The 27,472-nt window shown below is 41.9% G+C and overlaps 2 protein-coding genes across 2 annotated transcripts; one reads left to right on the top strand and one right to left on the bottom strand.

The window, feature by feature from the left end:
* The first annotated feature begins 17,051 nt into the window (after nucleotides 1-17,051).
* LOC142179476 (protein RER1A-like) lies at nucleotides 17,052-24,701 on the top strand. The gene is made up of 3 exons (XM_075249768.1): nucleotides 17,052-17,731; nucleotides 24,117-24,297; nucleotides 24,408-24,701. The coding sequence occupies exons 1-3, from the start codon at nucleotides 17,358-17,360 to the stop codon at nucleotides 24,459-24,461; spliced, it is 609 nt and encodes a 202-aa protein (XP_075105869.1). The 5' UTR covers nucleotides 17,052-17,357; the 3' UTR covers nucleotides 24,462-24,701.
* A 123-nt stretch (nucleotides 24,702-24,824) lies between these two features.
* Nucleotides 24,825-27,239, bottom strand: LOC107832111 (UPF0481 protein At3g47200). The gene is made up of 2 exons (XM_016659923.2): nucleotides 26,167-27,239; nucleotides 24,825-25,795 (listed from the first exon to the last, which is right to left on the bottom strand). The coding sequence occupies exons 1-2, from the start codon at nucleotides 27,135-27,137 to the stop codon at nucleotides 25,147-25,149; spliced, it is 1,620 nt and encodes a 539-aa protein (XP_016515409.1). The 5' UTR covers nucleotides 27,138-27,239; the 3' UTR covers nucleotides 24,825-25,146.
* Between the last annotated feature and the right edge of the window lie 233 nt (nucleotides 27,240-27,472).

Below are 27,472 nucleotides of genomic sequence, written 5' to 3'. Positions count from 1 at the left end.
TTGGAGCTTGCCTTTCGAGCTCATGTGTGACACAAGTGACATTGCGGTTAGGGCTGTTTTGGGTCAAAGGGTTAACAAGATGTTTCATCCGGTGTACTGTGCAAGCAAGGCCATGAATGAGGCTCAAAGGAACTATACATTCACCGAGAAAGAGTTGTTGGCTATAATATTTGCAATGGAAAAGTTTCGGTCGTATCTTATAGTGGCTAAAGTTATAGTGCACACCGATCATGCCGCCCTTAGGTATTTGATGACAAAGAAAGACTCCAAGGTAAGATTGATGAGATGGGTGTTACTACTTCAAGAGTTTGATCTAGAAATTATGGACCGGAAAGGCAGTGAGAATCAAGTGGCGGACCACTTGTTCCATTTGGAGGAGGAGGGGAGGCCTTGTGATGGCCTTGAGATCAATGATTCATTTCCCGACGAACAACTCCTTGCGGTGTCAATGAATGATATGCCATAGTTTGCTGATATTGCCAATTACCTTATGACTGGAGTAATCCCGTGTGAGCTTTCTTCTAACCAAAGAAAGAAGTTCAAGTGGGATAGTTTGGATTTCTGTTGGGATGAGCCATACTTGTCCAAGATTTGCACGGATGTTGTGATTTGTAGATATGTCCCGGAGGAAGAACAATTGAGTATCTTAGAGGCTTGCCATTCTTCACCCTATGGTGGCCATCATGGTGGGGTGAGGACTGCCTCGAAAGTTCGTAGTTGTGAATTCTATTGGCCCACCTTGTTCAAAGATGCGGGTGATTTTGTGAAGAGGTGTGACGATTGCCAAAGAGCGGGCGGAATTTCAAAAAGGGATGAGATGCTTCTCAATACCATTCTTGAAGTGGATATCTTTGATGTTTGGGGCATCGATTTCATGGGTCCATTTGTTAGCTCTTGTGGAATACTTACATTCTAGTGGCGTTAGACTATGTCTCAAAATTGGTTGAAGCCGTGGCTTTACCTAACTATGAAGCCCGGAGTGTTGTTGCATTTCTTAAAAAGAGCATCTTCACAAGGTTTGGCACTCCTCGTGCGATTATGAGCGATGGGGGTCTCACTTTTGCAATAAAGCTTTTGACACGTTGCTTTCCAAGTACGGTGTCAATCATAAGGTTTCAACCCCTTATAATCCTCAAGCTAGTGGTCAAGTGGAAGTCTCTAATAGAGAAATCAAAAGTATCTTGTCAAAGACGGTCAATGCAAATATGACTGATTGGTCGAAGAAGTTGGATGACACTCTATAGGCTTATCGGATGTCTTACAAAACTCTGATTGGGATGTCTCCGTATCGGTTGGTGTTTGGGAAAGCATGCCATCTTCCGGTTGAGTTAGAACACAAGTCCATGTGGGCTTTGAGGAAGTTGAACCTTGAATGGGATATTGCAGCTAATCTTCGTGTTGAACAACTCAATGAACTCGATGAATTTAGATTCCATGCCTACTCCATTTCGTCCTTGTATAAGGACAAGATGAAGTACCTTCATGACAAATATGCTCATGGAAAGGAGTTCAATGTAGGTGATTTGGTTCTCTTGTTCAACTCCCGATTACTTCTGTTTCCGGGAAAGCTCAAATCCAAATGGAGTGGAATGTTTGACCCCTTTTGGTGCTCTTGATTTGAGAAACAAAAATGGTGAAGTCTTCAGAGTTAATGGGCACCGGGTCAAGCATTATCTTGGAAGTTTGATGACAGCCACGTGGTGGTGCTCCTTTATTTCAAATGATGGATGGTAACATGCATCGTGCCGCGACGTTAAATCAGGCGCTTCTTGGGAGGTAACCCATGTCTTTTTCTTCTTGTTTTCTTTGATTTTCTTTGTAGTGTAGGATTGATTTTTATGCTAATTGGCTGTGAGATGTTGCAGGGTTATGTTGATGCAGTGTAAGACATGATGGAAAAATTGAACAAGTCTCTGAAGTTGCCAGTGCGGCCGCACTTCACTTTGTGTGGACCGCACTGGTGTAAGCTAATATGAGGACTCTTTGAAGTTTGCCACCGTGGCCGCATTATATTTCGTGCAGACCGCGGTGGACCTCTGCGGCCGCAGTCTGTTTTGTGCGGACCGCAGAGGTTTCCTTCTCAAACTTCTTCTGAACAAACCCAGCGCGGACCGCGGTCCATTTTGTGCGGCCGCGCTGGTAGGTGAGAATGGGTCCCAGCGGTCATTCTATAAATAGAACCCAAGGACCCCCTTTTACACTTCTTGTATTTTTTAACTCTCAGAGACCTAAATCTTTCTTCCTTTGATCATACCTGCGTATTTGCATTGCCTTGATTCATACCATTTCAATACCTAGTAACATTTCACCCAACTCTTTTTAGTTTAATTGTTTAATTTCATTTTAGCTTTGTTTCTATTAGCTGGTAGTTTCTCCTCCCGTATTTCTTCAGTTTTAAAGTTAGTTCAATTCAAATGATGATTCTGGTGGACTTCTTGAGTATAATGTAGTGGGTAAATTGAGTAGGGACCCTAACTAGGTGTAAATTTGAACTAAGTAGCTATATCTCGAACCCTAACTCAGTGCCATAACTGGGAACCCTTCGCGGACCGTGGTCAAGTTTGTGCGGTCCGCGGTGCCCTAGTGCGGTCCGCATTACCACTTTGTGTGGACCGCGGTGATGAACTTATGCAAGGTGACCTTAAGCCCAGTGCGGCCGCACTACATTTTGTGCGGTCCGCACTGGCCCACCGCGGCCGCAATACTACTTTGTGCGGTCCGTGGTGGTCAGATTTAGAGGGGGGTATTCTGAGTCCCACCCCTGTGCAGACCGCGGTTGTTTCTGTGCGGTCCGTGGTGGTCTCAGTGCGGCTGCACTACTTTTTATGCGGTCCACACAGGCCATGTTGTGCAAGTATTTCTGCAATTGTGTTATTCTATTCTGCAATTCTTACTGCACTAATGTCTCACTGTCTCTGCTGATACTAACAAAGTTAGATGCTTGTGCTTGCAGACAATGGTTACTCAAAGAGGAAGAGGCTCAAAACAACCCGGGAGAGGTGAATCCTCCCGGAGAGGCAAGGGCAAGAAGATGATCTGACGCACTCCCCAAGTGAGAGAAAGTATTAAAAAGTTGCGGAAAGTAATTAAAGCTGCTGATAGAGCTTGTGACCAGGCGGGGAGTGAGTACATACCTTCCTAGGATATTTCCTCTGATTCTGTGCCCGAATATGTCCCTGATTGGACCTGGAGAATGAGATTGACTGATGATACTCCTCCACCCACACCCACTGCCCAAGCAGTAAATCATATCTCCACTGAGCCGTCTAAGGGCTCAGCAGCCGGTAGTGGCGAGTACTCCACCTCCCCCACAGCTTCATTATCCGGGGAGAGTGCAGACAGAGGTGATGAGGAAGATGAGGAGGTACCTGAGGGGGTGAGCCTCAAGTTGGGGGGATCGCCCGTACTAGGAAACCCGAAGTGTGGGAAGATAGGTTTGTAAGCCAAGTAGCAGACCACAAATTCAGGGAATGGTGGCCGGTGCGAAAATTGATTTTGGAGAGGAGTTTCATAGATAGAGATCTTCTACCCCTAAACCCCGATGTGCATAGACAGTTTAGAACAAGAGTGGGTTGGGAGCACTTTATAGATGACTACGGGGAGGCAAATGAACACTTGGTCAAGAAGTTTAACTATAATGTGGCCTACATCGTCAAGGGCTCCAAAGTGACTAAGGTTCGAAACAAAAAGGTGTTGTTCGACGGGAAGTCTCTGAATGAATATTTGGGCTTCAATGAGGAAGATGAGTCTCTCTATACGGCAAAGCAAGAGATGGGCGAGGAGGTCCGTACATGGTTAGTTCAGTACTTGGCAATCCCAGGTACCATTCTGGAGTGGTTGACTGTTGGGGTCAAAATATTACGGAGGACCCTAAACTTTGAGGCTAGGGGTTGGAAGACGTTTGTGTGCAGCCGATTAGACCCCACTTCCCATGATCAGACTCTACCTCTTTACCGGGTTGTCCTAGTTGCTTCCATCATGATAGGGTATCCCATCAATGTGGGGAATGTGATATCCTGCATCATCTCGATTGTGGGTACTGAGACTGACAGGAACTACCCTTTCCCCAACACTGTGACCATGTACTTCAGAGATTTGAAGGTAGAAAAGAGGCGGTTTGACATCAAGGTCAAGGCTACAGCTCCATTCTCATGGTATAGCTTGAGGGGATCAGGCAATCCCAAGGACAAGAGCTACAAGGCACCCGCTTCTGCCCCAACTGGCCAGTCTGAAGAGTCAGTTGTGATAGAGGCCCCCATTGAGCCTGCCTCTACCTCTACCGAGATGCCTCCCAGACCCTCCACTTCAAATATTCCTCTAGGCCCCTCCACATAAGCAGGCCTAGAGATTCCATCTACTCAGGCCCATCCTATCACTGCCCACTGGCTGAGCTAGACGCTTCAGAGTTTAAACAACTAGATGTATACTGCATCATCCAAGTTGTCTACCTTGACCTCCACCATTGCAGCTCAGTCGACCCCTCAGCCAGCACAGGTCCCACAGTCTATAGAGGATGCCTTGAAGAAGATATTTGAAAACTAGGAGAAGATCCTCAGTACCCAAGCTGATTTGGCAAAGGTAGTGGATTCACATGGCAGGGCTCTAAAGGAGCTCGCCAAGGAGCACAAGAAGTTGCGCAAGACACGGGCTTCCAGGGAGTCTGTGAAGAAGCTAAGGGCGGATATGGATAGACTGAAGGCAGACCAGCAGCCTTTAGACTTATTGTTTGAGGACCCAGCTCCAGTAGCAGAGCCACAGTAGAAGCAGGAGCAGCGACCTCCTAAGAGGAGGAGGATGATCTCGAGCGCAGATGATGCCGTCATCCAATTGGCAGACCCATCAGAGACTTCCTCCAGTCAGCCACAGGATGTATTTAATACACAGATTGTCTAGGTCCAGGCCCAGGTCCCAGCAGCTGAGCAGCAGGATACTAGGAACCAGTCTGAGGTTCCCGAACATACAGAGGATCTAGGGACCGCCCATGATCCGATGCTGATGGACATGGCTTAGGGAGTCTTCATATCCTTCCTCTATTTTATTTTTGGTGCTTATTTGATTTAGTTGGCATTGGGGACAATGCCAGCTTTTATTTGAGGGGTCCCTTAATCGTTGGATGATTGTATATATACTGATTTAGTTTATGCTTTCTTGATTTTCTTTTGGTCTGTATATAATCATACATTTGGTTACTTTTATCGAACTTTTTATCTTTCATTTGGTCTGTATATAAAGTTACATCATTGTATATATTCATTCCCCATTGTATAATTCAATTCCCCTATTGTATATATTCTTTCTATTTCAGCAAAATTTTTCGTTTTTATCTCTTAATTATATTCGTAGCTTTTTGTTTCGTTTTTGATGCTTTCAATAAGCCTTTGGTTTTCTTAATACCACGGTTCTTTCCAAAGGTAGAGTATTATGTGAACCGGGTGGCTCTTCCCGATGATGGATGGCGTGACAACCTTCTTAAGGGTTTGAGTCCGTTTTTGTTTTTGTTTTTGGTAGTTTATAGTTAAGGGTACCTCAAGCAAAGCTTCACTTGGGCCTAGCACATTTGCCTTTGATCCCATGGTCAAAGACAAAATGTTGTGTTTAGGATGGTAAAAGTCGTGACCTTGAGACTCTTGTGTTGACCAACAATCATCAAGTGGTCTTTCGGGACCATTGTGTGCTCAAATCGTATCTAAGGTTGTTGTGGGCCCCCGACTATATGTCTTTAGCAATCCTTTAGCTTGTGTGGTGAGATCAAATCGCGAGTCCAAGTCCCGAGCCATTGGTCTAGAACTTGCCCTGAATGTTTGTTGAGGCGAAATCTTAGGTGAAATTTGACTTGAGAAGTGATCATAGGCTCTCCTTGATCCAAATAATAGTTGAACAATTCCATAGCCTACCAATGATATGATCCCTAGTAAACCCTTTTGAGCCTTAAACCTTTTTCTTTCAGAAACCATGATACAAGCCTATACCCGTTCTAAAAGATACCCTCTCTTGGCACCCGATCTTTCCTTGAGCACATGGCAAAAATATAAGTTTGGGAGGAGAGACGAGGAAGGGAACAAAGTGGTAAAAGGTACAAAAGCGAAGGAAAGAAAAGGTAATGAAAAAAGAAAGAAAAGAAAAAGACAAAAAAAAAGTCCAATGTGAAAAAGAATAAAAAGGGGTTCAAGAAAAGCAAAAGAGAAAAAGGTGTGGAAAGTTGAAAAAGGAGAAGCGTTTTGAATTGCATGAGAAAGAGTGACAATGTGTCTCTCTAACCCCTTAGAAATAAGTAAGATGACTCAAAGAGTCAAGAGAATTGTGCCAAATGAATCAAAAGAAGTTCTTAAGGGAAGAATGAACCCACTTAGATCTAAACATGTCCTACCCTGAATCAAAAGCCTTCAGAATGACTCCGCAAAAGCCCTATATGATCTTGAGTTGAATGAAGCTTGCACTAGTGGATACTTACATAAGGAGCAAATATATGGTACTTAGAGCCGGACTTGTGACCTTTCCTTGAGAGAGATGAGTGAATTTCCATTGACCTCGGTTTGTGTGCTAATACTCTAAAAGGTGAGGTTTGCTTAGGGAGAATTGAGGATATGTGAGTTTGGGTTCCACAATAACCGAAGTAATTGGGAGAGTTCTTTGATGTAATGACTCAACTCTTGATGTTCTTGTGTTACACTTGATCCATAGTTTATCAAAGGTTAAATGTTGTTAATGATTCATTCGCATTGAGGGCAATTGTTAGTCCCAATTGATGCTTGTTGAGGTTACTTTAGGATAGCTGAAAATACTTGGATTTTCCCTTAAGGGGTGAGTCTTATTTTGTTTGCTCGAGGACAAGCAAAAGCTTAAGTTTGGGGGAGTTGATAACTAGGAATTTTGACGTGTTTTATGCTCCTTCCTGCTTACGCTTTGATTATAAATTCTTACAAAATAGTCCCAAAAGGCTCATAAGTTGTGCTTGATTGCAAGTTTGATCGACAAAGTAAAGAAATGTCAAAGATCGGCTCAAAAGGAGTGAAACCTGCTCAAGTACCAAAGACAAGGCAAACTCAGGACAAAAAGGTCTAGTGCGGCCGCACTACACTTTGTGCGGTCCGCACTAGAGGATTCAGAGAGCTGACAAATCGAGCTTCAAGGCAGTGTGGCCGTATTCGATCTTGCGCGGTCCGCACTGAAAGTTCCACGGCCGCATTGCCATTATGTGCGATCAGCGGAAGAGAAGATCAGAGAGATGTAATTTGACAAGGATCAAGCCAGCGCAGTCCGCAATCATTTTTGTGCGAACCGCATTAGAGACCTCTGCGATCGCGGTCCGTTTTGCGCGGTCCGCGGAGCTTGAGTTCAGAGATCCAAGACTTCAAGTCCAAGAGCCTAGTGCGACCGCAGTCCATTTTGTGCGGCCCGCACTGACCCCGCAGGGGCATTTTTGTCCAACTTAGTATAAATATAATATTTTTCCATTTTTAGAGTATTACTTATTTCCAGAACAAAGCTGCGCTCGTGAGAAGCTATTGTGTAGCCATTTTTGGCATCTTAACTTAGATTTAACGATAGATTCTCTGTATTTACATTAGCTTTTAATTAATATGTCTTGTTCTTCATCTATTTCTCTATTTTCTTCTTCAAGCATGAGTAGCTAAACCCATTAACTAGGGTTGTGGCTCAACCCTAGTGTGGGTAATTGATGGGTGTTGTGATTTAAGGTTAGATTGACTATGGGTGTTTGTTATAAGGGTCAATTTTATGGTTTAATCTATGAACTGGTGGTTGCAAACACTGGTTTGTGCTAAGTTGACTTGGCTGTTCTTGAGAAACAGAGCCTAAGTCTCCAAAATTGACCCAACAAGGAATTGATAGTCCCAATTAAAGTGTTAAACCTTGAGAGAGTAATTATCCGACTTGAACCCTAGTTGCTTGAGCTAATTTGCCTACCCATTTGGTCTCGAGAGAGTCAATTGGGAAAATCACTCTCTCTACCGAGAGGTGTGAGAGTGGTTAAAATTGTGCAACGGTTATAGCATATTTCCCCAATCATATCAATCGATCCTTAGAACCATTTACTCATCAATTAGCCACCTAGGTGAAAGTCACTACCCTAGTGCATTTCTACCCATTAAACACAACTCTAACAATTTTCTCATTAGCATAATTTAGTTCTAATTAGTAATTGATAATATTAGTTTGTTAAAGAAAAATCAAAAGATGTTTGGAAGTTACATTTGGAACAATTACAGATCCCAATCTAAATAGATACTCGACTCCATTCCTAGCTCCCTGTGGAAATCGATCCCGACCCACAAATCGGGTAAAAGTTATTATGACCCTCTCTTCCTACTTTTTAGTAGTGCATAGTAGGTAGCGATCACATCGCCATGGACTGATCAACAACCCAACAAAAGAAAGATAAGAAAAAAGAAGCATAACAATCAACATGGTCGAGGTCGACATAAGAAGAGATCAAGGACGTCATCATGGATCGCGAAATGGTCAAAGCCGCGGACTCAACTGTAGAGGACCTTAACCCTATTCAATTATATCCCAGCGACCCTATCAAAAAGGCCTACATCAGATGCAAACTCCGAGAACTAGGTAATTTTTCAATCCTTAACAACTAACGCGGATTTGTTTGCTTTTAGTCATGCAGATATGTCGGGCATCCCCAAGGAGAACGTTGCACATAAATTGAACATCAACCCATTCTATCCCCTTGTAAGACAGGTCCGACGAAAATTCAACCCCAGCATTAATGATGCCGTCCACGAGGAGGTAGAAAAGCTATTAGAAAATGGATCCATGAGTGAGTCAAAGTACCCCAAGTGGATAGCCAACATGGTGATGGTCAAAAAGAAAAACGGGAAATGGAGGATGTGCGTAGACTTCACAGACCTGAAAAAAGCATGCCCGAAAAGTTCATTCCCGTTGCCACATATCGAACTACTCATCGACGCAACGGCCGGGCACGAGCTGCTGAGTTTCCTAGACACGTACTCGGTATATAACCAGATACTCATGGAAAAAAAGGACCAGGAGAAAACCACATTCATCACCCATAGAGGAATATATTGTTACAGGGTCATGCCATTTAGGTTGAAAAATGTGGGGGCCATATATCAGAGGTTGGTCACAAGAATGTTCAAAGATCAACTCAGCAAGACCATTGAGATATATATCGACGACATGCTAGTCAAATTCGTGAGGGCAAAAGACCATATTGACCTCTTGAAGGAAGCTTTCGACATACTAAGACAATACATGATGAAACTAAATCCAGAGAAATGTGCATTTGGCATAACCTCCGGAAATTTTTTGGGTTTCTTAGTGTCACAAAGAGTGATCGAAGTCAACCCAGATCAAATCAAGGCTATTGACGGGATACCTAAGCAACTGACCACTAAGAAGAAAGTCCAAAGGTTGACTAGTTAAATCACTGCCCTATCGAGATTTATCTTGCGGTTATCTCATAGATGCCATAGATTTTTTTGCGTACTTAAAAAGTATAACAGCCTCGAATGGATGCCCGATTGCGTACGAGCCCTATAGGAACTAAAGGTGTATCTATCATCACCGCCTCTTCTCTCGAAGCCTGAACCCGAGGAACACTTCCCCGTCTACCTCGCCGTCTTCAAAGTAGCAGTAAGTGTGGTCCTGGTGCGAGAAATAAAGGTACGTAATCCCCGATTTATTACATTAATAAAACACTCGTCGATGTCGAGACGAGGTACCCATACCTCAAGAATTGGCACTGGCACTGGTCGTAGCTTCACGAAAGCTTAGACCCTATTTACAGTGCCACCCTATCTCGATCGTTACCACTTTTCCTCTAAGAAGTACTCTACATAAGCTTGAGCTGTCGAGGAGGCTGGCCAAATGGGACATCAAGATAACTGAGCACGATATCACATACCAGCCTCAAACAACGATTAAGTCACAAGTGTTTGCCGTTTCATTGCAGATTTTAGCACAACAATAATGCCCGAGGCTGAGAAGGAAGCCACCCAAGCTTCTCTTCAAGCAGAAGACCTCTGGGTCCTGTATGCTAATGGTGCATCTAACGCTTCTGGATCTGGACTAGGACTCGTACTCGAGGTCCCTACCGACGAAGTAATTTGCCAATTCATAAGATGCCCAGATATGACTTAACAACAAGGCTGAGTACGAAGCCGTAATCGTAGGGCTATGGCTAACACTCAAATATTGGGCGAAGCGGCTAAAAATTAGCTTGTGGTTAACAAAGTTACAGGGACTTTCCAAATCAAAGAACAAATATTGTAAAAATATCAAGCCGAGATTTGTAAGTTGTTGCCCAATTTTGGTGAATGCCAGCTCGGCCATATCCCGTGAGCCCAAAATATCTAAGCAGACGGCCTCGCCAAACTGGCCGCAGCCACCAAAAACATCACGACCGAGGATAAAATGTAGTCTACCTCCTCAACTCGTCACTAGACCAAATCGAGGTAAAATATGTAAGCTTAACTTGGGACTGGCGCAATTGTATTATTAACTATTTGCAGGATAGTACTCTCCCAAGAGACAAAAAGGAAGCTAGAAAACCAAGAATGCAAGCGGCCAGATACAACCTCTTTCATAATAGCCTATACAAGAGAACATATGGCGGCCCTCTAGTGAAGTGTTTAGGTCCAAATCAAACACACCACATCCTCGAGGAAGCACATGAAGGGCATTGCGGAACTCATTCTGGTGATCAAAGCACTCATCAGGTGCCTCCTACGAGCTGGATATTATTGGCCCACCATGAAAAAAGACGCCTTAGAATTTGTGAAGAAATGAGAGCAATGTCAGAAATATGCCCCAATAATTCACCAAGCAGGTGAACACCTTCATTCAGTCACCTCTTCATGGCCATTTATCAAATGAGGAATGGACATCGTGGGCCCACTCCCATCAGGGCGAGGTAATGTAAGATTTTTTTTAGTTTTAATTGACTATTTCTCTAAATGGGTAGAAGAAAGAGCGTTCGCCCAAGTACGCGAACAAGAAGTAATCGCCTTCATATGGAAAAACATCATCTGCCGATTCGGCCTACCCAAAGAAATAAGTTGCGGCAATGGGCCACAATTCACGGGAAAGAAAACCACCGAATTTTTCGAGAAATGGTACATTAAGAGGATACTATCAACTTCTTATCACCCAACGGGCAACGGGCAAGCAAAATCTTCCAATAAGTCTATATTAAACATAATGAAGAAGAAACTTGAAGAAGCTAAGGGATTGTGGCCAGAAATACCCCCTTTATGGGCGCACAGGACCACACCAAAAACGAGCACAAGAGAAATGCCCTATTCACTAATCTATGGAACAGAAGCAGTTATTCCGGTCAAGGTTAGAGAACCCAGCCTAAGGTACTCCCACGAAAGCGATACCGACAACAACGAGAGCAGAAAACAAGAGCTCGATGAGGTCGACGAACGAAGAGATATGACATACATAAGGATAGTCGCACAAAAACAACAGACGGAACGTTACTACAACAAAAAGCAAAGGTCTGACTGCTCAAGATTGGGGACTACGTACTCAAAGCCAAAACCAAGGAAACAGAGATCCACAATAGGGCAAATTGGGAACCAATTGGGACGGACCATTCAAAATGATAGGCAGAGCGAACAAAGGTTCATTCTAACTAAAGATAATGGAAGAAAAACAATTACCAAACAATTGGAATATCAGTCACCTCAAATACTTCAACTTCTAGAAAATAATAAGTGCCCCCCCAAATCGTACTCTTTTTTCAGTTTTGTCTCGGTTGGATTTTCTCAAGGAGGTTTATAACGAGGCGATGTGAGGGACATTTCAAGTTGAAGTATAAAAAGAACAGACTGGTTTCTTTTTTTGTTGCCCGACTCTTCAACATTTTCCAAGTCGACCAATGAAGGGAACACTAGGGACTGGGACTAGAACGCCAGCCAACACCCTAAACTTGTAACTTTTTCCAAGTAATAGAAATTCATGATTATCGAAATCGCTCTAATGAAAGGCTAAGTTAAATCAAGCTCGAACAACACTTGCCGGCCCTCGACCGCAACTTAACAAAAGGTTAAGTTCGACCACAATAGAACAACACCTGCCGGCACAAAAGGTTAAGTTCGACCATGCTCGAACAACACCTGCCGGCCCTCGGCCGCAACTTAACGAATGGTCAAGCTCCACCAAGCTCGAACAACACCTGCTAGCCCTTGATCGCAACTTAATGAAAGGTTAAGTTTGACCACTCTAGAACGACACCTACCGGCCCTCAGCCACAACTTAACAAAAGGTTAAGTTTGACTAAGCTCAAACAACACATGCCGACTCTCGGCCACAACATAACAAAAGTTTAAGTTCGACCACACTCGAACAACACCTGCTGGCTCTCAACCACAACTTAACGAAATGACAAGTTTGACTAAGCTTGAACAAACATCTACCGGCCTCAACCGCTTCTCAATAAAAGGTTAAATTCAACCGTACTCGAACTTTACTTATCGGCCCGCGACCGCAACTTGACAGAAGGTTAAGTTCGACCAAGCTCGAACAAAGACCAATTTGCCTCGGGACACGATTTAATTAAAGGTTAATATTGACTAAGTTTTAACAACACCTATCGGTCCTCGACCACATATCAACTAGTGAGACATACTCGACCTATATAAATAAAGGGATGATTCGGCCTATGGCTATTCAGCCCAAGGACTATGGCCAGCTAGAGGACGACAATAATAAAAAAGATAATGGGGCAAAACATACAAGTACTGAAACAAATCACGGCAAATGAGAAAGGTACAAGCAAAAGTAAAAATCAACTTTGATATTCATAGATAAGAGTTTGTTACAAAGTCTCTTGGAGACACCAACAAAAACACACAAAAAAGTTAAAAATGAACTACTGGCCATCGCCATCATGACCTTCAATATCCTCATCAACCCGATCTTCAGCAACATCACCACCCTGACCATCGACTCCATCATTGTCTCGGCCTCCAACATCCTCTCCATCCTTGCCCTGAGGGTAAATAGAATCATACCAGGCGTCCTCCTCAAGGCAATCTATGACATCCTCCTTGCCAGTCTTAGGGGTAATAGGGTCATAGCCATAAGCAAGCCGAGCCTTGACCCGAGCATCCTCAAGGGCCGCCTAAAAAATGGAGCCCGTTGCATGCAAGTCACGAAACACATCCAGTCGGGACTCGGCATGGATCCACTCTTTGTACAGCTCCCAAGTGACGTTAAAGAAGTCAGAAGCACTAGACGAAGAAGGCCGCATAAGCAGTTCGGCCTTCTCGGCCTCCAAAGTGGCAACTCGATCATAAAGATAAGAGGTTTCCTTGTCTATCTCCCCGATCCTCTCCTCAAGTCAGTCTTCCTTGGCCCTCGCCGTTGTCAGGTCGTTATCCTGCTCGGAATAAAGGGTTCGATTTGCCAACTCAAGGAACTCCACTCTCCCCCGAGCCTCAAACTGAGAAGACTCCGCCTACTCGAGTTCCTTCTACTTCTCAACGATCTCACCCATGAGAGCCTCCATCTGAAATTGGCACTTGTCTAATTGGCCTTACAACTGGGCTACTTGAGCCTGAAGGTCGCTACATTGGGCCTCAACGCCCTTCCTGAGTTCCAACTCCTCCTCCTTGGCCCTTAACGTCCCCTCAAGAAAGTTGAACCTCTTTATAGCTGCCATTAGCTCTTCGTCTTTCTTTTTCAAATCTTCTCTCAAGGCCATCACGTCGCCTCCTTCACAAAACTGATCTCGAAGCTCCCTGTACTTTCCATGGCACGCTGAATATTTGTCTTTCAGCTTTACGTAAATTCTTTATGCCTCTTCTCGCACCGAGTACTCTTAATCTCCAGAATAGCCATCTATAAAATAGAGAAAAGATGTTAGAACCTGAAAGGAAACTAAGGCATAAGTAAAAGGACATACGACAGTCGTACTTACCCTGAGAGCGAGACCGAAAATGTTCTTCGACAAAGTACCATCATTTATCTTCTTGAGGGTCTTACCCTCCACTTCAGAACAGAGAGGACCAAGGGCAGGGACTAACTCCTCGATATTTACAAGTAGATTATGATCCATTGGGATCGTAATAGTCCTAGAGCCCCCCTCCATCCTCACCTTGAGTTGGATGAGTCCCTCGTCAATCACTCTCAGCTCGTCCAGGTCCATGTCGGAATCATATCCGCTGTCCTCCTCAGCGACGACTTTCCCTCTGTCACCGGCTGATGAGGAGACATCTACTGCAACCCTGGAGGACGAAGCCTCCTCTTGCCTCGAAAGTGCGAGGCCGTCATCAAGCGCCCCCTCCTCTATCGTTTCCCCCTCGGGACGCACCGACGCATCCACATTCATCTCTCCTAGTTGTGGGGCCTCGGAATCCACCCCAGTACGTTCTCCAACATGTATTACGGTTGTCTCGGGAAGAACGAAGTCGCCCTCCTCTAAGTTAACGACCATTAGCATTTCTCCCCCAACATCTACGACTCTCCTCTTACAAGGCCTTATACCCCCATCATTGGGGGAGACATCATCATCCTCATCAACCAGCAAGAAGAGTTGAGGAGCAGAAACAGCAGTTAGATGGAGTCAGGCTCTTGGACTGCAGTAGCCAAGGCGGGGGCAGGTGCGGAAGGTAAAGTAGTTGTAATGGGGGCAGAAGCTGAAGGCGTATAAGCCCTCCTCCGAAAAGAGGGCACAGACACCCGGCTCCTTTGAGAAGACCCTCTACTTGAGAAAGAAAGAGACATAGAAGTTAGTAGAGCGAGCCGACATACAACAAAAAGTGCAACAACCAAGGCCAAGAAAGAGAAGTTACCTGATAAGGGGAGAGCCGATCTGAACTTCTTAAAAAATCTCGGTCAGTCGTGGATCCCTACGGCATGAGGGAGAATCTGCTCGACCCAATCGACAATGCGCACAACTAGGGGAGGAGGTTGGTTGTTGGCTTCAAGAAAGGAAAAATCATTTAACTAGCTTGAAGTAAGAAAAGAAAGCAAAAGACGAAAAGAGAAAAGTTAGACACTTACGTGTGTAGTTCCAAGCCTCAGGGAAGCCGTCGACGTTAGCCACGACGTCCTTAGTCCTAACATAGAAGAAATCAAGGCAGAACTGGTGACTGGCCTTGTCGTCTATCTTCACCACCAAGCATTTGCCTCCATGGTGGTGAATGTTTAGCATCGTCCCCCTATAGAAGCTAGGGGTGAACAAGTGCACCAAATGACACAGCGTCAGTGCGACCCCGACAAGCTCAGCAAATTTGGTCAACATCCTCATAACTTTGTAGACGTATGGTACGAGCTGAGTGGGGCAAACGCCGTAGTGATGACAAAACTCTTCCACTAACAGGAGAAGAGGTAAACGAGTAACTAACAAGGAAGGGGTAGGCATATAAAGCACAGTACCCAGGACGATGAACTTGCACTTCATCCACTTCAGCAGGGATCAGTTCGACGTGGTTAGGAAGACCAAACTTGGCTTTAAATTCAGCCAACTAATTAGATGCCATCGTCGAATTTCCCGAGTGCCGCGTCCGGTGATCGGGTGAGATCGGACCTAGCTTCGGGGTTGTGAGGGAGTATCTCCTCCATCGACCGGAAAGTTTTATCCTAAACAATGGCATAAACATTCTCCTCATAAGTAGGAAACACAACCGCCATGGGAGTGACATGACTCCCCTCACTAGCATCCGATGATAGGTTTGACATATTTTCAGATAATGAAGAAGAATACTAAAAAGAAAGATTAGGATATGGTGTGGGGCAACGAAGCAAAGAAATAAGGTTTAAAGAAGAGGTTTGATATCTCAAAACTTTGGGAGAGTAAAATTTCAAATTTGGGTTTGACAACCCGTATTTATAGAAATTAAGGCACCAAATTCGAAACGTTTTGTCTTAATGGGCACAAACCCGAAACGGCTTATCATAGTTGGCACCAGAATCGAAACGGCGGATCCAATCAAAGGTTATACACAAATCAAAGCAAAGGATAAGCATCATCATGGCGCATGACGTCATGAAGTCACGACTCCAACAAATTACCTAGAAAATTTAAGAGATTTTAAATACGCGGCCCATAGAGGGCCACGTTGCTTGCTCGCCACGACGACTACGACCCATATGGTCTATTCGATAAGTTTAACCACAAATGATATTATCCGCTGATTGAACTCGCCTGCCAGGACGACCTCAACATGCGGGGGGATTAACTATATGGGCCAAAAATTATCTTTGATGATAGACCATATCAGCATTAAGAGGGCCTTCAAAGGCTGCCACGTGTCACCAGTATAACTTCGACAAAGGCTTGCCCAAGGCCGAAGTGGTCTTACAAGAGATGAAAGATGGGGTTCGAGGAGTCACCGTAGATCAAGGTCGAGGACGAACACTCATCTTAAACGGAGTAATAACGGCTAGTTTTAGGATAAGTCACTAAGAGAATATTCTAGTGGATATTCTCTGTACCTGTACTATTAGGGGTTTTAGGTACATGTTCCATTATAAGAAGAAAGAGACATAATTATAGGGGACATGAAATATTCACCTGTAAGAAAACACATTGACACTCTCTGTAGAACCTTACTTTATTTCACACATACAAAATATACCTTTTTCTTGAGATTCTTGTCTAACTTCTCCCCACGATCCAAGAACGGTCCGAATATTCAAAAGCTCATCAATCATTCATCATTGTCAGAAAGAATATCCATAGATCTCACCCTTTTCGGGTGATTCACATGTTCTTATTTACTTAAATGATCTTCATTGCTATTTATTATTATTTAATGTTATCTCTTTCCTTTTGGGATCATTGAATATTGCTAGTGTTATCATCATTTATTGCTATCTAGATAATGTACGTATAATCTTAGGACAAAATCGATTAAAATATCTCTTAGATATGAATAATGGCTAAGATTAACTCTATTTTATCAAATTTAATTATTTAAATCAGATCTAAATTTTTGGTCAAACATAACCTTGCATCACTTCAATTAGCATTTTGGTGACCTTGCATCACTTCGATGTAACTAAGTTCTAACCTAACTAATTTTTCTTTATATTAATTTGTCACTTAACAATATCAAGGGAAGAAACAATTGGTAAACCGAAGAAGTTTTGTGCGAGTTTTGGAAGTTTTCCAAATTGAAAGGGCAGCGCAGGCGTACACAAATAATCTTAAAATTTTGCAGTACTTGACGTCGGTTACTGCTTTGGAGTTTCACAGAGAGAACGCAAGAAGCGTGCGGGCATAAGATTCTTCCAAATTTTACTCAGTATTTGTCCGCTATTTTCTCAGATAGGAACACACCGCGCGTGACGGCATAAGTAACTAATAAAGCGATTTCAGCCAAAAAAAAAAAAAATACTCACTCACGGTCATGGACATTAACAGTGCCGGCGCAACCGCCGGCGATGCTTGCTCGTCTACTCCAACCACTGGTTTTACACAATTGACAGCATCTGCTTCCCAGTCGTTCCAGCACTTCCTGGATAAAATGACGCCGCATTTACTCTACCGTTGGATCGCGTTCGTCTTTATCGCTATCTTGTATGTAGTGCGTGTGTACCTATTGCAAGGATTCTATGTTGTCTCCTACGGCCTAGGCATCTACATCCTTAACCTCCTCATCGGCTTCCTTTCGCCGCAGGTTGACCCGGAGGTCCAAGATTTATCCGATGGCCCAACTTTGCCGACCCGAGAAACTGACGAATTCCGCCCTTTTGTTCGTCGCCTCCCTGAGTTAAAATTCTGGTGTGTTTTCTGTCAATTCCTATGCTTCATATATTTCGCAACTTTTATATCTTGATTAATAAGTTTTATGGGGGTGATCGGAGATTAACACTTGAGTTATGTTTATGCACTTTGTTACCTTCTGTTTGTTTTTGCAAAAATATACCATTTTTTGCAGAGGGATGGGGAAATTGAAAGTAGTCAATTAGGATTTGGGCTCCTATTTAACTAGATTATAATAAATAAGTAAATAAAAACTACTAGTAGATGATGATAAAAATTGTAGACAATCTGTTAATCTTTCTCTTAATTGCATCCTTATTATTTTTAAGTTCGAGTTAAAAATCCTAATTACTTATTCTTTAGCTATTCAGGGGCAAGTGCTACAGTTTCCCATTGTTTTTTTGCACTGCACTTAACTTAAATCTGCAATGGCTTAGCTAGATTAGTGAGGATTTGAGATTTTTAGGGTTAACATGTGATGTTTAAGCAAATGCATGCTTTGATTACTGCATTAAAAGCTGTCAGAGGAAATGGTATAAATAACTACTTATTGCATTATAAACTTTACCCCAAAAAGAACTGATCTTGATCAATACACTTCATTGATGTTGATATTAGTGTTGAAGGTGGCGGGCTGTTGTTTGTGTTTTTGTTAGTGAAAGATTTGATGTTGTATGTGATATTGCCGATTTCCTGTTACTTACCTTTCAGTTTTATAATTTCATCATCTTTTCTTATCATTAGTTATATATCTGGTGATTTTGAAGTGAGCATTGTGATATGGTTATATTCTGGACTAGTGTATCTTTATCGCCGTCAGTGTTGCTTAATACCTGGGAGTTGATACTTGTTATAGAATGAATCTAGACACTTATTATAGGATGAATTTAGACACTTATTATAGAATGAATGTAGACTCTTTCTTGTACATAAATAGCAGATTTGTAGGAATCTCTTTTATTTCTTTCTTTAGTTAGCATCTGATGTACATGTATTTATATTGCTCACCTCTTGGAATGATAACACAAGTTATTCTTTCTATTTTGTTCACATGGTATCAGAGCGGGTTCTCCGGCTTTACCGGAGTTAGATAGAGAACTTACCGGAACTGTCAGTTAGGGTCAGAATACTTTTGAAGGGTTTGGAATTTGAAGTTTAACCATCTCTCCGACATCGACTTTACATTTTCGTCCAGCTTATGGTGTTTGTTTGTTCAAGAAACCTCGGCTGGGAAAATCTCTGACTGTCCCAGGTTTGGTTCATAGTGTCAAGGTTTTGTCACCTTTTCTCTATTGTGTTCAAATTTTGTTTCCTTCTGTGATTGCCTGATCCTTAGTAGTGAACCAACTTTGTGTGCAGAACTTTGGCCCTTTTTTTTATAGCTTTGAGATTAATCTGTTGGTTAGTGATTCTTGGTTACTGATTCTTGCACTATTAGCCGGACTTTTGATTGGTTATTGCCCATTATATTGGCTCTATTGGAGTTCTGTTTCTTTGTTTCATTGGGTGTCTTTCCTTCGCTATTTCGTTGGATAGTGTTATTCTGGTGGAGAACTTTTGAGCTTTATTGGCTTTTCTGACATTTATATTGATACTTTGGGGATTTTTGGAAAGATGACCATAAATGGTAAGCAAGGAGGAAATAGTGATACAACTTCTAGTCCAACAATCCTAGTTTCGGATGAGTTTCTTGAGTTCCTTCAATATCATAAATCAATTAAGGAATCTTCTTCAATTACTTCTTTTGCCGGGCCAGATAAGACATGTCTTATCACCTCTTCAAATAAATGGGTGATTGACTCAGGTGCCACAAATCACATGACAGATAATCCAAATATTTTTTCTAGCTTTCGATCACACAAAGCACCCTCTTCACTTACTGTAGCTGATGGAACAACATGTAGCAGTGTTGGATCTGGAACTGTTAAACCGACTTCCTCTATTACCCTGTTATCTGTATTAAGTCTACCAAACTTGGCCTTTAATTTGATTTCTGTTAGTAAAATCACCAGAGACCTTAATTACTGTGTAGCGTTCTTTCCCAATCATTGTTTGTTTCTTGATCTTACGACGAAACAAATTATTGGTAAAGGGTATTTATGTGGTGATCTCTATATCCTTGATGAATGGGAGCCACAGTCTATTGCTCTAGTATTGTGTCTCCTTTTGAAGCACATTGTCGATTGGGGCATCCCTCTTTGCCTTTGTTGAAGAAGCTCTGTCCTTAGTTTCAGAATATTTCTTCATTGGATTGTGAGTCATGTCGATTTGCAAAACATCATCGCATCTCGTTAGGTCCAAGGGTTAACAAGCGAGCTGAGTCATCTTTTGAGTTAGTTCATTCTGATGTTTGGGGACCATGTCCTGTTGTTTCTAAAACTGGACATAAGTATTTTGTCACTTTTGTAGATGATTTTTCCCGAATGACTTGGATTTACTTTATGAAGAGTCGCTCTGAAGTGTTTACTCACTTTTCTGCCTTTTGTGCTGAAGTCAAAACTCAATTCAATGCTTCGGTGCGTATTCTAAGGAGTGATAATGCTAAAGAATACATGTCAGAGTTATTTCAGTCCTACATGAGACAACATGGTGTACTACATCAGTCTTCATGTGTTGATACACCCTCTCAAAACAGAGTTGCTGAAAGGAAGAATAGGCATCTACTTGAGACAGTTCGGGCACTTCTGTTCCAAATAAAAGTTCCTAAACAGTTCTGGGCTGATGCGGTCTCCATGACTTGTTTTTTGATTAATCGCATGCCATCTATTGTGCTTGGAGGTAATATGCCTTACAGTATTCTTTTTCCAAATAAGTCATTATTTCCTGTGGAACCTAAGGTGTTTGGAAGCACATGTTATGTTCGAGATGTTTGACCATCTGTTACCAAGTTGGATCCCAAGGCATTGAAGTGTGTTTTTCTTGGTTATTCTCGCCTTCAGAAGGGGTATCGGTGTTATTCTATTGAACTTGGCAAATATCTGGTGTCAATTGATGTGGTGTTTTCAGAGACTATACCATTCTTCTATGCACCTCCCATCTCTACAAGTCAGGGGGAGGAAGATGAGTGGCTAGTATATCAGGTTACCCGTACTTTGACAGGGCAATCAGATGATGTTCCTTCATCTCCTAGCTCTTCTATAGAGCACGAATCGACTATTGTGCCTTCAACACATGCTCCAACTATGTTAGCAAGACCACCAATTGTTCAAGTTTACTCGCGCAGGCGAGAGACAAATGATACGTCTCCTGCACCAGTTCCTTTGTCATCTGTTCCTCTTCTGCCTGATCCTCCAGAATACCTTGACCTTCCCATTGCTTTACGCAAAGGTACACGTACTTGCAAATCCACATATTCTATTGCTAATTTTGTTTCCTACGACCACTTATCCCCCGCGTCTAGATCTTTGATTGCATCTCTAGACTCCATATCTATACCCAAAACGGTGAAAGAGGCTTTGAATCATCCTGGATGGTCTGAAGCAATGCTTGAGGAAATACATGCCTTAGATGAAAACCATACTTGGGATTTAATGAATTTACCTAGTGGAAAGAAAACAGTGGGATGCAAATGGGCCTTCACGGTCAAAGTTAATCCAGATGACTCTGTGGCAAGACTTAAGGTCAGACTTGTGGCCAAAGGGTATGCTCAGACTTATGGATTGGATTATTCAGACACATTCTCTCCGGTTGCCAAACTTACTTCTGTCCGCTTGTTCATTTCTCTAGCAGCTTCTGAGAGTTGGCCTTTTCATCAATTGGATATTAAGAATGCATTTCTTCATGATGATCTTCATGAAGAGGTGTATATGGAGCAACCACCTGGTTTTGTTGCTCAGGGGGAGTATGGAAAGGTCTGTCATTTAAAGAAGTCCTTATATGGCTTGAAGCAGAGTCCCCGGGCTTGGTTTGGTAAATTTAGTGAGGTAGTTCAAGAATTTGGGCTAAAAAAGAGCAAATGTGATCATTCAGTCTTCTACGAGCAATCAACAACTAGATCTATTTTCCTTGTTATATATGTTGATGACATTGTGATTACAGGAAGTGACTATGCAGGAATCTCTTCTCTCAAGTCTTTCTTGCACACTAAGTTTCATACAAAAGACTTGGGACAATTGAAATATTTCTTGGGAGTAGAAGTAACTAGAAGCAAGAAGGGAATTTTTCTATCTCAGCGAAAGTATATTCTTGAAACTGGTAAGTTGGCTGCCAAGCCTTGCAGTACTCCAGTGGTTCCTAATTTGCATCTTATGAAAGATGATGGCGAGCCATTTAATGATCCGGATAGATACAGGAGGTTAGTTGGGAGATTAAACTATCTCACTGTGACTCGTCCAGATATTGCTTTTGCAGTAAGTATGGTTGGCCAATTCATGTCCGCGCCCACAATCAAACATTGGGAGGCTTTGGAGCAGATCCTATGTTACTTAAAAGGAGCTCCTGGACTTGGCATATTATATAGCAACCACGGGCATTCCTGCATTGATTGTTTTGCAGATGCAGATTGGGCTGGATCCAAGATTGACAGAAGATCTACTACTGGTTACTGTGTATTTGTTGGTGGAAACTTGATATCATGGAGAAGTAAGTAACAGAATGTTGTATCTCGGTCCAGTGCAGAATCAGAGTATAGAGCTATGGCACAATCAACATGTGAGATAATGTGGATATACCATCTTTTAACTGAAATGGGGTTGAAGCATCCTACTCCATCAAAGCTCTGGTGTGACAATCAAGCTGCGCTCCATATTGCCTCAAATCCAGTGTATCATGAAAGAATCAAGCATATTGAAGTTGACTGTCATTTTATTCGTGAGAAAATTCAAGAGAACTTGATTTCCACTGCCTACGTGAAGACAAGAGAGCAACTAGCTGATTTGTTCACTAAAGCATTGAATGGTACTCGAATTAGTTACCTTCGTAACAAGCTGGGCATGATCAACATATATGCTCCAGCTTGAGGGGGAGTATTATAGAATGAATCTAGACACTTATTATAGGATGAATCTAGACACTTATTATAGAATGAATGTAGACTCTTTCTTGTACATAAATAGCAGATTTGTAGGAATCTCTTTTATTTCTTTCCTTGGTTAGCATCTGATGTACATGAATTTATATTGCTCACCTCTTGGAATGATAACACAAGTTATTCTTTCTATTTTGTTCACAATACTCATATGGCGGTGCAGTGCTTTTATGACGTGGACCTTTTAAGTAGGAAATGCTCCTTGATAGTAAGTTTCAGTTGCAAAAATTGTTCTTTCCAACTGTAGATGGTTATGTCTCTTGAGCTAGATATAGGCAGCAAAAATTGTGTAGGAAATGCTCCTCGATAGTAAGTTTCAGTTGCAAAAATTGTTCTTTCCAACTGTAGATGGTTGTCTCTTGAACTAGATATAGGCTGCAAGATTAGTATGGTTATGAATAACAGTTTGCAAAAAATTGCGAGACATATGATGTGAAATTTTTTGTCTCAGGTCATGAAAATAGTTAAAACCTTATTTTGAGATTCTTTATCAAGAGTCGGGACTACTGATGTTGGAGCTAGCAGAAGTAATCCTCGCTCTCTCTCTTCAACACGTACATAGGTGTGGCTAAGTTACAATTTTATTTTATTTTTGTCTAAGTGATAATTGGAATCAAATTAGAACCCCCTCCCTTCTCCCCTTCTCTCTCTCGACGCATACAAAAAAATAAAGCTATGTTACATTTTATGCGTGCATGACGTAATAAATCTGCATGTGTAGTGCAGGATCATCGTTAAAACTGAAAGCTCCAACCAGAGAAATGGAGCAGCCGTCCATTGCTCTGATATTTATATAGTCAGTGATGGTATATATTTGGGAACCATGGTCTTGTCTCTCTATCTATTATGTATAAACCAGATAAATTTGCAAGCATTTATTAGCATTTCACATATTTCTTGTGTCTGGCCATACTCCATAGGTTATATGGAACCTGATGTACATATGCGAGTTTACATAGAATGGGATAGACCTGCCCAATTTTGACTGGAGTCGCTGAATGATTGTTATTTATCACTGTCGTACTTGCAACAGGTGTCGTACTGTTGACCTGAACCTTTCACTGACTTTTGTAGTTTGTATGGTCCATCAAAGTGGGAGATTGTACAGAAATAGTGTGTATCTATGTCTCAATGAGTATTTTCGTGTTTCATTGCTGCAGAAATCAATAAATACAGTCCCTTTGTTCGACATTTTGTTCTTTTTCCCTGCCGCTGATCTATGCTAATTTGAGAATTGCAATATTCAGTCAGGCATGTCCATTGTCATCCATGTCAAAATAAATTTTATATACCATAGCCTGTATAAGCAGCACATAAAGCATCTCTAATTTCTCAATGATTTTTGTGGGCATTGATTTTTCTGTTTCCTGCGTGAAGGTACTCAATTACCAAGGCTTTCGGCGTTGCCTTCGTGTTAACATTCTTCAGTGCATTTGATGTGCCTGTCTTTTGGCCAATTCTCCTTTTCTATTGGATCGTGCTGTTCACACTTACAATGAGAAGACAAATACGACACATGATAAAATATAAATATGTGCCGTTCTCTTTTGGGAAGCAGGTTAAACCTTTCATATCTAAGTAAATTTCTCTTGATTTCGTCTTTGTTTTCATAATTATCCTTAGTGACTGAGAATTATGTTTTCATCCCTGTTCCCTCCACCCTTTCAGCGGTATGATGTGAAGACAGCAGTTTCATCAGAAAGTGAAAATCTTCTCCCTTAGACTGAAACATACAGGTCCTCAGCAGCTGCTTATTCTATGGAATGCATCATGCAGCTGCCGGTTATCTTTCTTTTCTGCTTCAATAGCCAAAGATTTTCTAGGATATTTACTGGAAGTGGAAGAAACTGTTAGGGAATTAGCGTCGAGGCGACGGTCGTTGCTTTGCTTCTGGGCATTGTTCCTATGTATTGAAATCTTAAATTTCCATGTGTGTAGCTTTCTGCAAATTATGCTTTACAAGGACCAATGTCATACAGTACCTTTGCTCAATGCTTTTTTTAGTTGTGTGCAGGCTTCTTCTGTGCCAGAAGCTTCTCTTTGAAGCAAATAAACATTTAACTGTAGTTAGTAAACAGTGAATCATTAAGATCGACAATGTTCCAGATGTAAGTTTCTAAGTATGGCAGAAACCATTTGAATCTTCACAATTACAAGTGCACACCAATTTGTATTTAGAGCACGGTCTGCCAAAGACCGTGGCACGCCAAAAAAAAAAAGGAGAGAAAACGAGAACTTTTCTGGTTTTCCATCGACCAGTTAAGTGTTTAAACACCAAAAAAGGAAATAATAATCCAAATAGCGGCGGAGCAAGGCGGTTGGGTTGTGGCCAGCGTATTGGCATATACAATTTATATTAGCTATTGTCCATTAATAGCAAAAATCAGTTTGAAGAATTGAGCGAGAACTACTGAGGTGGTCTGTAGTAGCCATAGACTCCATAAAACGTTTGTGCAAAGGTGAACATTATCAAAATAACAGCAGCAATGAAGGAGATAATTGCCCATGGGTTGTTGAAATACTTGTGCCTTAAAGTAGCACGCCAAGCATTCCACCTATGGTCATAGTACCTGTTAATTTGGTCAGATAACTGTGAAAGGTAACTGTCATTGATGTCGAAAACAACCTCTTGACAAAGCCGATTGAAGAGGTCAGCAACTTCCGCGTCATTACCAAGCCAATGCTCAATTATTCCACAATAATGGAGGTAACTAACATCCTCTGGGGAATCAATCAAATTGTCCAAGAAGATTACGTACGAAGTTATGTCATTGGTGCAGTCAAGATGGCATTGTTCAAAAGCAATCAGGTTGAGGAAAAGTGACTTTGTACCATCATGGATTAAAAGCCTAGGCATTTTGAGGATTCCATTCTGAAATTTCACATCCCAGAACCGATCAGTCTTCCTTTTCTTGAACTTAACCCCAGCGTCTTTTAGCTCCGAAACACAATGAATCAATTGCTGCCTGCGTTTGTCTGCAACCCGATTCGAATGTGACCAACGCTTGATCCACGTCCTAGGTGTTGGCTTAGGCCCTGTCTGCAAAAGGCTCCTCCTGAAAATAGAGGTGTCAAAATCAGCTCATTGTTCCAGCCCAATCGGTTCAAGTTTAAACCGGTGGTTATGACCTGTGTGTTGACCTAAAGGGATTGAACCCGAAATAACCATCATCAAAATATTGGGTAGTAACGGGTCAAATAGTGTAATGCAACGGGTCAAAATGTAATACAATCCAAAACTTACAAATCAAATTTGGAGATTGAAAATTATGTAATTTTTGAAAAACTTGAGCTAATCACTTGAGAAAAATATGTTTGTTCTTATACCTTTTTTTTTTCCAAAAAGGAAAAAAGGAAAGAGGGGGGTTGGACGGAAGTTGGATTATGATCCGTTATTTGACCCAACCGGCACATTTGTAACCTTTACCTGAAAACATCAAGGCAATGAAGTCCACCAAGGTCTCCCAACGGATCAAAAGAAGTAGAACGTCCCATGGAAGACTTGAATTTGTTCAAGTCACTCTGCGTCAATGGCTCATCAGTTGGCATCAATGGATCAAAGAACCTTAAAGCTAACCTTGCTACAATACCTTTCTCATCAGGCATTTCAGATTGAATCCCATACAACCGATCAAGTATAAATAGTGGAATTTGATTCTCAATCATAATCATATCTCTCTGAATAGAATGCATCGATCCTCGCATCGCGAAAATCGGATCATTCCTCGCATAACCAAAATGCGTGAATCCACCAGCAACTCCACGAAACAGCTCAAGAACAAAACAACTGTCAAGAACCATCATTTCAACAAACTCATTGCTGCTCATTGTAATATTCCCTTCATAACAAGCGCGTGCTTTCTCTTCAAGCTCTCTTACTGCATCAAAATACAGTTTAATTTCTTGATTCGTCCGCTTGAGGATATGGTAAACGGCTCGCCATTTATGGCGATCCATATTGCGTAGGCGTCTTTTACCATGGTGATAAGGACCAAGAGAAACAATTTGAGGAATATAAGCTTTATCATCATCTTTACGCAAGCTTAAGGGGACTCTGTATATTGAGAGTTTAGCCCATGATCCAGCATCATTATCCTGTTTAGCTTGCTCTAATTTCTCCTTAATGCTAATTACCCATTCCGATTCTGGTGATTTAGGGCCCTCTTCTATAATAGGAGCATTTTCCTCAATTGTAACTTTCAAAGAATCAGATGGCTGATGTTGTTCTTTATGCAACAGGGGCAGTTGCTGTTGTTGTTGTAAGGGCACTTCTGGAAATTCAATGGATCTGCTGGTGGTAGGAGTAGGAGCATTTTGTAGACCAGCATCAACTGTTTCTTTGAGCTTGAGGGTAATGAGGTACCAACTCAAAAGATCTTTGTTGAATACTGCAACCATTTTTGGCTTGCTTTCTTCAAAAGATAGGAGTTTGGATCATTCTATTAAAGCAAGAAGAATGCTTTGTTGGATTGTTTATTACTTTTAAGGCAACTTTAGCTTGTAAGTAACATGTCGTTTTCCTTATAATGTGAATAGAAAGTGATGATTGTAGGATGTTGAAGTTGACCTAATCTAACTGGGGAAAATGCTGCCTAATGGCCCATTCTTCACTATTTTAAATGAACTGTTGTTCACGTTTTTTGCCTAAAAAATTAATATGATCTTCAACACTCTGTTATCAGCTCTATAGTTTGTAATTTTTTTTTTTTTGGAATCCCAAGAAAATTACAGAC

Source organism: Nicotiana tabacum, chromosome 3 (assembly GCF_000715075.1).
Source record: "Nicotiana tabacum cultivar K326 chromosome 3, ASM71507v2, whole genome shotgun sequence".
In the NCBI taxonomy this organism is placed as follows: Eukaryota; Viridiplantae; Streptophyta; class Magnoliopsida; order Solanales; family Solanaceae; genus Nicotiana; species Nicotiana tabacum.
The sequence above is the reverse complement of the archived record's forward strand: the minus strand, read 5'-3'. Positions and strand labels throughout refer to the sequence as shown.

Coding starts and splice junctions, on each gene's coding strand:
- LOC142179476 (XM_075249768.1), top strand. CDS start 17,358: ATGGACATTAACAGTGCCGGCGCAACCGCCGGCGATGCTTGCTCGTCT. Junction 17,732..24,116: donor CTCCCTGAGTTAAAATTCTG/GTGTGTTTTCTG, acceptor TCCTGCGTGAAG/GTACTCAATTACCAAGGCTT. Junction 24,298..24,407: donor CGTTCTCTTTTGGGAAGCAG/GTTAAACCTTTC, acceptor CCACCCTTTCAG/CGGTATGATGTGAAGACAGC.
- LOC107832111 (XM_016659923.2), bottom strand. CDS start 27,137: ATGGTTGCAGTATTCAACAAAGATCTTTTGAGTTGGTACCTCATTACC. Junction 25,796..26,166: donor CATTGCCTTGATGTTTTCAG/GTAAAGGTTACA, acceptor CTCTATTTTCAG/GAGGAGCCTTTTGCAGACAG.